General features: G+C 35.7%; 1 protein-coding gene and 1 long non-coding RNA gene across 7 annotated transcripts; both read right to left on the bottom strand.

The window, feature by feature from the left end:
- Window positions 1-138: 138 nt before the first annotated feature.
- Window positions 139-3,002, bottom strand: LOC118056205 (uncharacterized). Of its 3 annotated transcripts, none has more exons than XM_035068356.2 (6): window positions 2,774-3,002; window positions 2,001-2,103; window positions 1,715-1,891; window positions 1,469-1,567; window positions 1,098-1,343; window positions 139-712 (listed from the first exon to the last, which is right to left on the bottom strand). In XM_035068356.2, exons 2-6 carry the CDS (start codon window positions 2,064-2,066, stop codon window positions 431-433), a joined length of 870 nt encoding a protein of 289 aa, XP_034924247.1. In that variant the 5' UTR covers window positions 2,067-2,103; window positions 2,774-3,002; the 3' UTR covers window positions 139-430. The 3 variants fall into 3 exon arrangements, with proteins under 3 accessions (XP_034924247.1, XP_073263744.1, XP_073263742.1); XM_073407643.1 differs by lacking the exon at window positions 2,774-3,002 and adding an exon at window positions 2,692-2,714; XM_073407641.1 differs by lacking the exon at window positions 2,774-3,002 and adding an exon at window positions 2,567-2,601.
- A 2,897-nt stretch (window positions 3,003-5,899) lies between these two features.
- On the bottom strand, window positions 5,900-12,675 carry LOC118056203 (uncharacterized). Of its 4 annotated transcripts, none has more exons than XR_004688779.2 (6): window positions 12,378-12,675; window positions 12,195-12,288; window positions 10,316-12,086; window positions 9,578-10,226; window positions 6,268-7,306; window positions 5,900-5,914 (listed from the first exon to the last, which is right to left on the bottom strand). It is a non-coding gene; the product is annotated as an uncharacterized lncRNA (long non-coding RNA). The 4 variants fall into 4 exon arrangements; XR_004688780.2 differs by lacking the exon at window positions 5,900-5,914 and having other exon boundaries at window positions 6,072-6,409; window positions 6,514-7,306; XR_004688778.2 differs by lacking the exon at window positions 5,900-5,914 and having other exon boundaries at window positions 6,072-7,306; window positions 12,378-12,674.
- Window positions 12,676-13,068: the final 393 nt, after the last annotated feature.

Below are 13,068 nucleotides of genomic sequence, written 5' to 3'. Positions count from 1 at the left end.
TTAAAATTATAGCTTAACAGCAGATTGGCCTTCTTTTGTTCTTGCATTCATCCTATGAAGCTTCGCCTCAACTAATGACCTCCCATTATGATTTTAGCAAATTTCAGATGACTTCGTGCGCATCTGGCTCCTTAAAAGTTGTTGGGGGAAGAGATAGATAGAGAAGTTTATTACATTTTGCTGAATTCATGAGAATCTGAGTTGCAATGAGCATTGAATACAGTACAACAGTACATGGGGTGGAAACTTAAACGTTCCCATGAGTAGTAAAAAGCAAGCTGCTTCCGCTATTATCCTATCTTGAAAAACGATGGCAGTTCTCGCTAGTGAAATGAAGATAAGCATCTCATCCACTACCACAGCTCCCTTTCAGGTGTACAGACTACATATGGTCTATACTTTATTTTGATAATACACTGAGAATGGCGGCCTAGCTGACCGGTGATGGAGCCCCATCGGCTCCATGATGCCCATTTACTGCTTGTTGAAGCTTCTTATCAGATCCCCAAAATGAAGCGGCCTTCGCATCATCTTCAGTCATTAATCTTGAGAACTCTTCATGGTCATACTTCAATATGGCCCTTCCTCCAAACTCGGTTGGAAGATTTTCATCGTCGAAATATGACTTCATGAGTTCGACACTGTCATTATCCTTGGGGTATACAAATTTTATCTTTTGGAATGTTTTGGCATCCAAGAAATACTTGACAATCTGCATGTATTCGACCATGAGATGTTAGTCGATCCGACTCGAATCTATCTAATTGTGTCCTAAATACCATTAGACCAAGACAAAACACAAAAGGAGCGTAAGTAACTACTGCATTATATTACAGAACGTATTAGAACAATAAAGAAGCATGCAAAGCAATCTAGCTTGTCGTTGCTGAATCTTTATGTTTGATTCTTTGACTACTCCAACCTAGAGGACCAGAAGTAGCAATGAAACGTTGCTAATCTTCATACGCAATTTATTCAATGCCTGCATGGCCTCGGCAGGTTGGTCCACAGGGACAAATTATTTGCAAGTTTAATAAGTTCGCGTTCCAAAACTCATTCAAGAAAACAAAACAGTTGAAAGGAGTTAGAATACATACCTTCCAGAATGCTTCAAAAAATCGTGGAGGATTGTAAAGAAATGCCACGGCTAGCCTCTCAGGATAGTGGTTTTGCAGTATATTAACAGTATCACGAGCTGATTTTATGGGTGGAGTGTTGCTTATGGACAGCCCAGTGAAATCTATCAACCACGCCATTTGTTCTTGACCCTCTGGTAGGTTGAGGATAGCATTCTCTATGAGATATGTCAGATGCCGCATCTGATTGTCTATTGACTTTGTATTCTGCAGCAGTTGCTATGGTGTTAGTTTCCGATTTGGAAATACAAGGAATTGCAGTATGAATCATCCAGACCCCCCATCCAAGGGAGAATAAAAAGAAAAAAAGAAAAAAGAATAGCCCATGATACCTGCATTCCTGGCCTTAAAATAAGAACTGTCCTTCCTTGTCGATCATGAAAATTGGCTCTGTATATTTTTCCAGTCTCACCTTCAACAACAACTTCATTCTGACAATAAAACCAACGATCAGAAGAGCGGGTAATTTCAATGTTTCAGCTCTGGTTCAAATGGTATCCGGGGTAAACACACTGAGCCTGCAGGAGGGAGTGTTGCCATGCTTTTTATGAAGATTAACATGAATTAAGCCAACTTACCCAGCAAATCTCTTCAGGTTTATATGTCGATCTCCATTTAATCGTTTCTTCCAGCATTTTCTTTGCTTTGTCTACATTCCAGTTCCTAGCATCCAGATATCTTCTAAAGCATGCGTCGGTGCAAAATTGTAAACTGTGTCCAGATAGCGGTCCAATAGTAGCCTTGAGCTCATTGATCTAAAGTAGAATTACAAGACCGTACTCAGTACCAGATTAACTATACTCGCTAGTATATTAAAACAGGTTTAGTGTTTAATGCAAGTCAAAGACCTCCCCGACTTGTTACCTTAGATTCATGCTGCAGTGAATCATTTTCCTGATCATGGGTGGTATTATTCCGCCAGAGAAACATGGTGACAAGTTTCAATAATTCTGCAGCTGTGTTCAACCTGTGGTGAATAAATAGCCGAGCAAACCTTAAAAAATAACTCATTAAGAAAGAATTAGCTGCAAAATAGCATCGATCTAACTACCCTTTAAAGGATCGGACCAGATGCAATCAATGGAAATTAAAAAGGGAAGATCTTAAGGATAGGAGATAAACCAAAGTAAACAAGAAACTGGGTCAACATTAATATTTTTTACCTGGCCAATCAGCCACAATCAGAAAAAAAGAAGAGAAAAGGGAGAACGATAGTTTAAGCATGTATGCAACTGAAATTGCAAGATCCAAGGCCTCATTCTGCAATCAAGGCAAGGGAATACGTAGTCAAAGGTAACAAGGTAGGCAAGGGATCGATCCATGATGGCTGGAACACTTGTCCACATGGTCATATTCACACCCATAAAAGTTTCTCATCAAAGAGCAATGAAAGCATAAATAGATGCCATCACGCGAACTGTATATCATACCAAAAGAAAGAACAAGGCATGACTCCAATTTGACATGTTCCATTGCATTTCCTATTTTTGGTTCCAAATAGAGACTTAGAAAGCAAAATCAACAGAAAGATAGATAAATCAAGCAAGCCACATACTTAACTTCATCATAAACCAAGAGTCACTAACAGCAAAACGAAAGCAGGAAGAAAAAAGAAAACAACAAAGCAAGAGAGTGACCTTCTTCAACGTATCAAGTGAAGGGGAGATAATCACGACTATCAGTTCACCACTAGGGCTATACACCACTGCTGCAGGAACAGAGGGGGAGAGAGAGGGTAATGTGCTTTCCTGGGAAGGCTGTCTTTATATCTGCTCCACAGAAAAGTCATGAGTTTACTTGTACAAAGACAAAAACAGGAGGACCAGAGTAACCTTCCTTTAAGACAGGACACGTTCGGTTGCCTTGTTTGTAAGAAGTTGAGATATTTATTCTTGGAGATGCAAGCCGTACGGCCATATCCTTACCAGTTTATGTTTTCGAAACACTTGTTACTGTCGGGGGCAGAGCCAGTAAAATTAGCCGGTGGGGAAAACTAGAAAAGTTTTTCTAGATGGTCAAAAGTTTAATTCCACTAGTTTTTAGGGTCGAAACTATAAATTGCTTAAGGGGAAAACTAAAACTAATGATTATACTTGTATTCACAATATATAAATAAATAAATAAATGGAAATCATTAATAAATCATAGCCTAGCCCAGGCTGATGCAAATGACATCACTCACTCGCTGGCATTCAACAGCTTGCTTTGCTTTAATAGTCCGTTTGGTTGCGTGGTTGTATCTACATTTAAAGCAACCAAAGCAACTTAATTGTTTGGTTATGTTTTTATAGCAGATTTATTGTTATTTATAACAATGAGATGTATTATTAATTGTGGCACAGTTATATATTTTTTAAAAACAGCAAAGAGTTGTTTTTTTAAACCGGAAAACTTACTAATAATGTATTGTTCATTTTTTTTTTCCGAAAAGTGGAGCATATTCCATTATTCAATGGTTTTTTTTTTTACCGGACTAGTCCGGTGCAAAGCTAATAACGCATTGAATTAGGTTAATCTAATAAAATAAAAAAAATATATTTTTTATTTTTAATTGTTTTTTATTTGAAAAAACTAGTGTAAAAAAAATTATTTTATATAAAATATTATTTATTTTATAATATAATAGTAATGGTTAAATCTACAATATTTAAATTAAAAATTATCAATATTAATATATATTTTTTAAAATTATTTTATAACCTTAATTTCAAAAACAGTTTTAACCAAATACATTAAATTACTTTTTGTTCAATCTCAATTTCAACCATAATTTTAATTAAACATATACTTTTTAAAACCAATTATAATTAAAAATAAATTTTATAAAATAAATTTTTTTTTAAATTACAATCAGAGTAGCTAATGCAATTCTAAAAACACTTTATCTGCGCATGAGTGATAAAATAAAAGGCATTGGATACCCTTTCCAGTTCTTGCTTTAGTCACGCACGTGGAGAGTCCGGCAATGGTGTGGCTGTCATGTTCTGGAATCGCCATTAATATACCACACGAGACTCTCTCTGTCTTCCTGGATTCTCTTTCCATTCCTATGATACTGGAGATCCATTCCTATAATAACTTGGTTGTTTTTCGCGTACTTATTTAAGAAAACATATTAGCCTAAAATAACATATTACTTAACAATTATATGCTAGCTTGATGCAACCAACCCCTTCTAGACTATATAATGATCAGTAAAGCTACACATGGGGTTGTGGTCTAGTGGTTGAAAGGACTTATTCTCTTCCTCCACACCAGGATTCAAGCCTCACATGTGTACGCCTGTCATTCTCGCGGTGCCTTACATGCTCACTGAACTTGCAAGATGTTCAATGAGCATGAGAATTAGTTGTGATGCACGCAAGCTGACCCGGACACCTCGAGTTCCTGAAAAATTGATCAGTAAAGCTAAAACAAACAGGTGACTCACGCACTACACGAAAAGTCAACAAAACTTGGCAAGCACAATCTCTTGAAAAGTCAATACTCCAGCGACTCCATTGTTTTTATTCCTTTCTCATTATTCTAACCCACCATGTTAACCGTCTCCGCCATACATGTGAGGCACACAAATAGAGAGAGAGAGAGAGAGAGAGAGAGTTCAGCCTCGGGAGTTCTTATAAGCAGACAAGGATAGAGAGAATAATTTCCAAGGCAAGAACGGCCAGAAATATTGCTCAATGGAACGCACCAATCAAGTGGAAAAGGCCTCTAATGGAGAGAAGAGCAGGTCAAAAGGCAAAGTAGAAAATCCCGAGGAGAACTTACCTCCAAAGGAAAATAGAACTGTAGAACCTTAAACAGGTGGTACGAGTTAATTTTAACCATGTTTAGAGACCTTAAACAGTCACATGCTACATTCATTATATAGGAGCTAGATTGGTGAAAGGTATTTTCAAGTTTTTATAATTAATAAATTCTATAAGAACAAAAAAAATAGATATTGATTTGGATTATCCTCCATCAAATATCACGTTTTTCGAATTATAATTATATAAAAAATAACAACAAAGAAAAATGAATCTCATAGTTTTAGACCAGTCCTAACAAGAAAAATTAAAATCTCTAAAGTATTATCAATTGATCCTTATAAACAATTTAAATATTTGAAAATCTCAATATGATTGAATAGTATAATTGTTGTTGTTTTTTAAAGTGTTTTTTTCATTTAAAAATGTATCAAAATAATATATATATATATATATTTATTTATTTTTATATTCTAAATGAATCTAAAAAATATTAATTTGAAATAAAAAAAAAAAAAAAATTAATTTTTTTCAAAAACATTTTTAAAACGCAAATATAAACATGAAACGTAAAGTTGGATTAATGTAATTGGCAAACCCCTTTACTGTCTTACGTACAAGGGAGAAACATAAACAAAACATTTATAAAAACATTGATATAAACATTAATCTAAGATATGTAAAATTAAGCTTACCGAGGAGGATGATACAACATGAGAGTTTTTTGGACGTCACATAATTTAAAACTAAAAGAGAGTGTTTCAATGACAACATATTCTAATAAAGCAGGAATTAATTTTGAGCAGAAATGATCGCTTTGTATATCGAGAATCTTGATACCCTCTAAAGAAGGAAGAGGAAATCAAGAAAAGGTATGGGAAGAAGCTGGTGGGGGGAATGAATGACAAATAGACGTAAGGGCCGAGAAGACGTCGGTGAGAAAGCGGCGAAGATTAGATGTAAATCAATGAAATGGAATGCGAAACGTTAGTTCTATAGAAATGCTTTGATTACAGTTCCAGAATCCACCTGAAAGGTCATAAATAGGCAGGGTAAAGAGAGCAAATCAAAGCAAGAAAAACGAATCTGGAAGGTCATAAAAACAAATCAAAAGAATGCTTCAAAATCAGCCCGCCCAAGTAACAGGAGATCCACTGCCATACAACTGCATGCTTGAAACTAAGAATTCCTCGAAAAATCATGGATTCAATTTTATATTAAAAAACATCACATTACAATATAATGCGCATCGCATAGAACATCTCATATAAGCTGAACAAACAAAGAGGTATTATTCAACACTAATGCGCTCTTATGTGGCTTCTTCCGCTATGAAAAGAAAAGAACGATGCAAGTGCATAAAGTAATGATCTAAACTTTACCTGATCTGATGACATACAATGGAGGGTGCTGGTTTTAATGATCGATGCAACAGAAACAAAACAGTCAAACAGTTTATGAAAAAGTGAAGCGAGTTTCTTTCTGAACAAAATTTTCCAGGTATCTTATTCCAACAGCTCATGCCTGCGATGAGAAACTGACATTAGTGAGTTAGCAAAACTAAGAAGTCTTAATTTCAATGGAATTCTCATCTCTAATGATGAATGATTGGAAAAAAGATTACATACCCATGATAACTGGGATTCAGCATGATAGCAAAGTAACCGAGTGTTGACGAAGAGCTATTCAAAGCAGTTATATATTCATACGAGAAAACAGCTTTTTTTGTCCAAATTGAATCAAATATGAAAGAAACAACAAATACTTAAGTGCTTGCTTCTGGTTAAGCGCAATACTTCTATAGAACAATGGCCAAGAAAACGTAGCTGGTGTATTAATCCCTGAACTCAAAAGGAAAATGTACACATCTAATCAAATTAGGCTTCAGGTATAGCAAAAGCACACCAAAAACGAACGGAATTTTGCATTTCAAAGCCATCACAGGTAGCTAATTGAGGGGGGGAAAGGAAAAGAGTTTTGAGCAAGCAAAGATATGAAGCACAATTTTCTCCTCTTCTTCGGTGGAAAATGATTTTTTCCAAGAGGAGGTTGCATAAATATATTGCACTCATTCAGTCAGAGTTATTCTTCTTTTACATACCTCAAAATATATTTCTGCTACAAAAATCGAGTTTCGAAGAAAACTAACCTAGCAATCAGATTAGCAGACAAAAGCAAAAGAAGAGTACAGTACAGGAGGTACTGAAAAGCTTTGTTATGCTCCTTTGGAATATTAAAAAAAAAAAAAGCATCAATGCACCACTCGAGGTCTCTTTCAGCATTTTTTTAATAAGTTCAACCGATCCTTAGCCTGTAGTCTTTTGAATTGCTTCTCTTACATCTCTAAGAATCTCAAGCCCTATCAAGGTAAAATCCCCCCTGAATCTTTAGCAAAAAAACAAAGGTCCCGATCCTTTCTTTCTGTAATTATTGAAATGAAAAGATAAGCATGTGAAAAACAAAAGCAAGTAGCTTGTAGGGATTTAAAAAAAAAAAAAAAAAAGGCTAGCTATTTAGATAAGCATAAACAACAGGAAAAGCTTGGAGGGGAAAACTTCAAATGTTTGGTGATGGAAACAACATGCATGCATCCAAAGTCAACTCTTTGAAGCTCATAAGACCAAAATTGTAGAAAAATCATTGCCCAGCCTAAGAATTTTTTTTATAAAAAAAAACCAGAATTAAGTTTATCCTATATCAAAAACCCAGGCAGCAATAAAAAGGCAGTGTAAACTATAAACAAAACATATCGACAACAAAATATTTGAAGTGTTTAAAGGCAAGAAGATCTAAACCTGAACATTTTTTTTGCTTTGTCCAGATTGAATCAAATATGAAAGAAACAATAGATGCAAACCCAGTTTTCAACTTGAACAAAATTTCTAAGAGAAAATAATTCTAGATCATGATTTAAACTAAAAGCGACAGAAATAAAGATGAAAGAACACCGAGCATATCTTAGACTAAGTCTTTTAGATAAATTTATTCTTTCTGTTTCAATTGAACTCGGAGTGCTACACACATATCCCAAAGATGCTCTTGTCAACGATGAGTTCGATGTGGCAAACTAAGATTGTTGTGATGGGAAAAAATACAGCTCAAGAGTATAAACAACTGATGAAATTGGGAAATCAGGTACTGAGGGAAGGCTTACCGTTGACGAACGATGTAATAAACAGTGTAGTTCAATCAAACAGCCATGATTAAAAATCAGCCCGCTCAAGTAACATACAACTGCATACTTGAAGCTAAGAATTCCTCGTAAAATCATGGGCTCAAGTAACGAGGTTAGGTGTTTTCAAAAAAATAATTAATCAATTATTCTGAAAAACCAAACCGGAAAAAAAAAAAAAAAAAAAAAAAGAGAGATTTAAAAACAAAAAAATTGGTTTGGTCTCGTAACCGAATAAACCAGACCAAACTAAATTGACTCAAACCAAATTTGCACAGGAAAAAAAGAGAGGGAATATATAGTTTACTTACCCTAACCCTAAACCATGTTTTCCTCTTTCCCTTCGACAGTAGCCGCCGTTCCCCTTGCAATCTCTCTCTCTCTCGTTCTCCCTTTTCCTTTTCTTTGACAGAGAGTGGAAGACCCAAATCCAATCCATTTTTCCCCTCCCTTATATAATTATTTAGTTATTTTTTAAAATTTTTTAAAATATATTAAAATAATATTTTTTTTATTTTTAAAATCAATATATTAAATAAATAATTATAGAACAGAACTGCATTCCTAAATATTCTTTTAGGCTTGCCTATTTCAAACCTTACCTAACCTGCCTTTTCCTTTTCTTTTTTATTGTTTTAGACTTGTTCTTACTACAGGACTTGATATTAAAATGGAGTATTTTAATATCCTTCCACAGGCATATGGTCTGTAAAATCTCTGAGGAAAAAAAACACTAGATAAAGAAGAGGACACGAGATTGAATTATTTGTAATTTTCTAGCGGTATTTTTTTCATAAAATAAATAACTTAAACCTGCAGACAACAAAAGGATTGAAAGCTCGAATAACAAATGTTCATATACTTGTGTATTTATCAATACAATTATTTATCCTTCTTTTTTTATATATAAAAATAAGAAGACTATTTTGATTGCAATCTGATATTATAGACTTTTAAATAAAGTCACATTATTTAATACTATATTTTTTCAATACTATATTTAGTTTTTTTCTTTAATACTATATTTTCTTAATGTCATCTTTAGTTTTTTTCTCACTTAAAATTTTTACGATATTTTATGATATATTAAAATTTTTTTTAATGAAATAAGTTTAATAATCTAATCTTTATAGCACCTCGAGCATTTTCCATTTTACAGGCTTCGCGTCTTTCAACGTTTGACCACACAAAAAAATACAGATCCAGGTGGATTTGAACCACCAATCTCTCTAGCACCAAGGCTAGGACGCTCTTACCGAGTTTGAGCTATTGGATCTCAACATATTAATTTTTATTAAAAGTCCCATCCCATAGTGCTCAGAATAACGAGTAGTTAGCTATGAATTACTTCCCAGATACACCTTGCACCTGGCAGGCGCAAAAAGAATATCTCCATCTAGTGCTGAGCACCATAAAATTTGAGACATGAAACTAAATATCAAGACTTGTTAGCCAGAAATTCAAGGCAGAAAAACCATAAGACAAATACTTTTTATGACAAGCAAATAAAAGTAGTTTACCTCGACGATAGAGATCATGCTCTTTGCATCCTGAACCGACTTCCACACAAGACCTCCGAATAGGAATAGGAGGACATCTCCATTTTCCACAATATCAAGAGGGTTTTTAACCTTTATATTGGTATTTACGCCTTGAAATACCATCCACTTGGAGAAAATGAAAACACAAACAGAAAATACCAGTTTTTCGATCAGGAGACCTAAGAAGACTTGGGTATTAAGACACTCAGAATCATAAAATAATGCAAGAACCTGATTTCTGTTACCTTAGCATGCATACAACGCTTTATGGATACAGAAAACACACGCTTTATGTAGTGCAAGAGAGACAAATGAAATCTCATGGATAAAGAAAGGCATTCCATGTGCTAAAAAGCTTAGCTATTGAAGGGTAAAGGAAGAACGCTGATTGAGGTTCCTAGCAGAAAAAAAGGCTTCTCGACGGAAATAATACTTTTCAGCTCAATCACTTGTTTTCCATTACTACCGTAACACTTCTTCGCTGTAGCTCCGATCAGCACCATGATGTCATTCGGGTACAATTGAAGCATACTCCGCAAGACATGAATTCAAGGCAATCCTCAAAAAGCTTGTTATGTCATCGCTAGAAAACACGGGCATGCAAGAGAGGTGGGTGGTGCCTAGATCCCTGCAATTGAGCAGGCATTATCCATCAGTATCGATGATATTCAAAAATCGGTGAGCTGCAAGAGCTAAAACACAATCATGAAAACATACAACATAGGCTCAACTAGGTCAGGCTCATGTGTCATCGCCTCACTTCATCAATCAACCTCCGATCCTGCATCGCTACTCCATTGTCTCTGTCAAATACTGAGAAGGCAGCACAAGTGGAACTCCAGAATCAGAACTTGCTCCAAAAGGCAGAGTGGCTGAACACGATAAATTCCAACACAGGTTTGGGTGGCAGACCATGATGCGGCAATCCTTGAACGCCCTCCAATATTACAGTCGCAGGAATAACTTTAGAATCAGAACTTGCTCCAAAAGGCAGAGTGGCTGAGCATGATAAATTCCAACACGGATTTGCGTGGCGGATCATGATGCGGAAATCCTTGGAAGCTCTCCAATATTACAGTCGCAGGTAAAGGCATTAGCTAAGAGAGCTTACAGGAGCAATAGGTCTTCCAAAATACATTTTGGATGACTAGATTTGATCAAGACTCTATACAAGCTGTAATAATACCGTAGTTACAAAAGATTATAACGTGACAACAATCAACCATCCATAACTCCTCCCTGACAAATACAGTGTGCTACAACACAGACGAGACACTGAAGGAGAAATTTTGGCTACAATAATTGCATAACAAAATCATACTGAAATGAAATGTAAATAAATATTAACATCTAGAAAGTGATCAATAAAATAGAAAGTACGAGGTCGAGATACTCAGAATCAAAACTTAAACAATAATATAGCTTGTCTTTGCAACGGGCTTATATCAGATCTCATCTAGCTTGTCTTTCCATACGGCATATCAGGTTTTATCCATACTTAAATGGGGCAGTTGGGTGTCATAAATTGTTGGGACTCTTTCATTATTATTAGATTGCAGGCAATGAACCAAAACCCAAAAAAAAGGTGCATGTGTGGCTAGATTAGTCAGATTGTAGATATTGTGAGCAATGGCTAGAATGCCATGGTGAAGGTAGCTGCAAATCAAACATCTCGTTATTCCAGTGAACATGTGCGTTAAGATGTCAGGGCTCAAATTTATCTACACCAGGTGTAAACTTAAATGAACCCTTTCTTAAAGTTTATAAATAATATTGTAAATGAATATGAAGAGCCGTTGTGCAGTTGAGGGTAGTGTGATCAGTTCGTGTTATGATATTATGTATGAAATAGTTAACTGTTCCACAAAAGCTGGGAGATAACTTAATGCAGACAGCGAATAATAATATATTAGGAAATTAACTTGTCTATAGCAGAATATACCTTTGGATGATGATTGATGTTGTTAGAGTGCTGATTCCTGCTGGTACAATGGTTTCCGGCTATGATGTGCAATGTTTTTGGTATCCGTCCAGCAGAAACAAGAAAGTGGGTAGAAAGATAGGGAAACAAGGAGCCTGTCCAACACAGAAGGGGGAGAGCCGGGCAAAATAAATAAATAAATAATCCCGTGCCATCTCCCCCTTCAAAACCCAAAAATATTCTCTTTTTTATTAGGTTTTTTGACCTGCCAAGCAAGCGCACCTGACATGGCAAAGGTCGGACTGACACAATTAACAACATCCATCAGAGATCGACATATCTCAACACCTTTTTATCAACTCAGCCACTCACCCAACAAACCACCAATCACGCTAAACTCTATATTTAACATGGTCGGAGAGAATAGATGCTTAATATATTAACAAGCACATGTAAATAATTTACCCATAACTCATAAGCAGCCTATTAATACTCGCGAACACCGGCAAAACGCCAACACCCCCTGCTCCATCCCCCAAAACAGCGAATCACCATAGTCCGTGTAATCTGTTTCAGGCAATCCAGAAATTAATACGCTGCTTACAAAAAGAAAACAAAAACAAAAATCATCAAGTATTAAACCCTAGATCTTAAAAAATCCAAAGACCGACTCACCTTTAGGTGTTCCTGCAAGGAAGAGATCTCCTCCTCAGCAAGAAATCCGGATTCTCGACAACAAGAAATATTTTAACCAGATCGAATCACAAAACTGAAAAGGATGCAAAATATAAATCTTCGAAAATTCAAGAAAAATATAAAATCAAAGATCAGCAAAATAGATCTAGCTGGAAATCATACCTCCATAGACTACGTTAATTGGCAGCACGATCCTTCAAGATTTTCCGATCCAAATTCAACCCAAGAGAGGCACATCACTTCGATATCAGATCTATTTAGGCCGGGAAGCCTACGCAAGAAATCGGATCCGGGACCAAGAGAATGCTTGGTCAGAAGATAGATCATTTCACGATCTACTAGAATCTGAAGACAAATAAGAGAGAACCCGAGAGATTATTTTTTGGATCTGAAAATTGAGATTGTAGAGTGGAATATAAATAGGGGAAGATGCGCCTTTAAGGGGAAAGAGATGACAGCGTTATAGTAGGAACCTAATTATATAGACACCCTAAGAGATCCAACGGCTGTGATGTTTTGGCTAAGAAGATAATCTACGGTCCGATTTGCGCCTTTTTGTTGAGAGGCGGTGTGTGCTTGCGTGTTTGGCGATTAGCGAGGAAGGTTCTCGATATGTTTTGACGGGATTAATTATATGACACGTGTTTGGTGACTTGTGTTTCCTGCAACTTAAAGGTGTTTGGAAAGAGCACATCGTATTCCCACGTTGAGCTAGGAATTTCCTGCACCGAACTTGGGATAACCATAGTCTTCGACATCTTCTTTTCCAAAATTTATTTAATTTAGCAAAACAAAAAATAAAACCAATTGTGATATTACTACGCACCGCCCCATAAAAACATTGATTATTTCA

This window comes from Populus alba, chromosome 2 (genome assembly GCF_005239225.2).
Source record: "Populus alba chromosome 2, ASM523922v2, whole genome shotgun sequence".
Taxonomy (NCBI): Eukaryota; Viridiplantae; Streptophyta; class Magnoliopsida; order Malpighiales; family Salicaceae; genus Populus; species Populus alba.
This window is presented reverse-complemented; position numbering and strand designations above follow the sequence as displayed.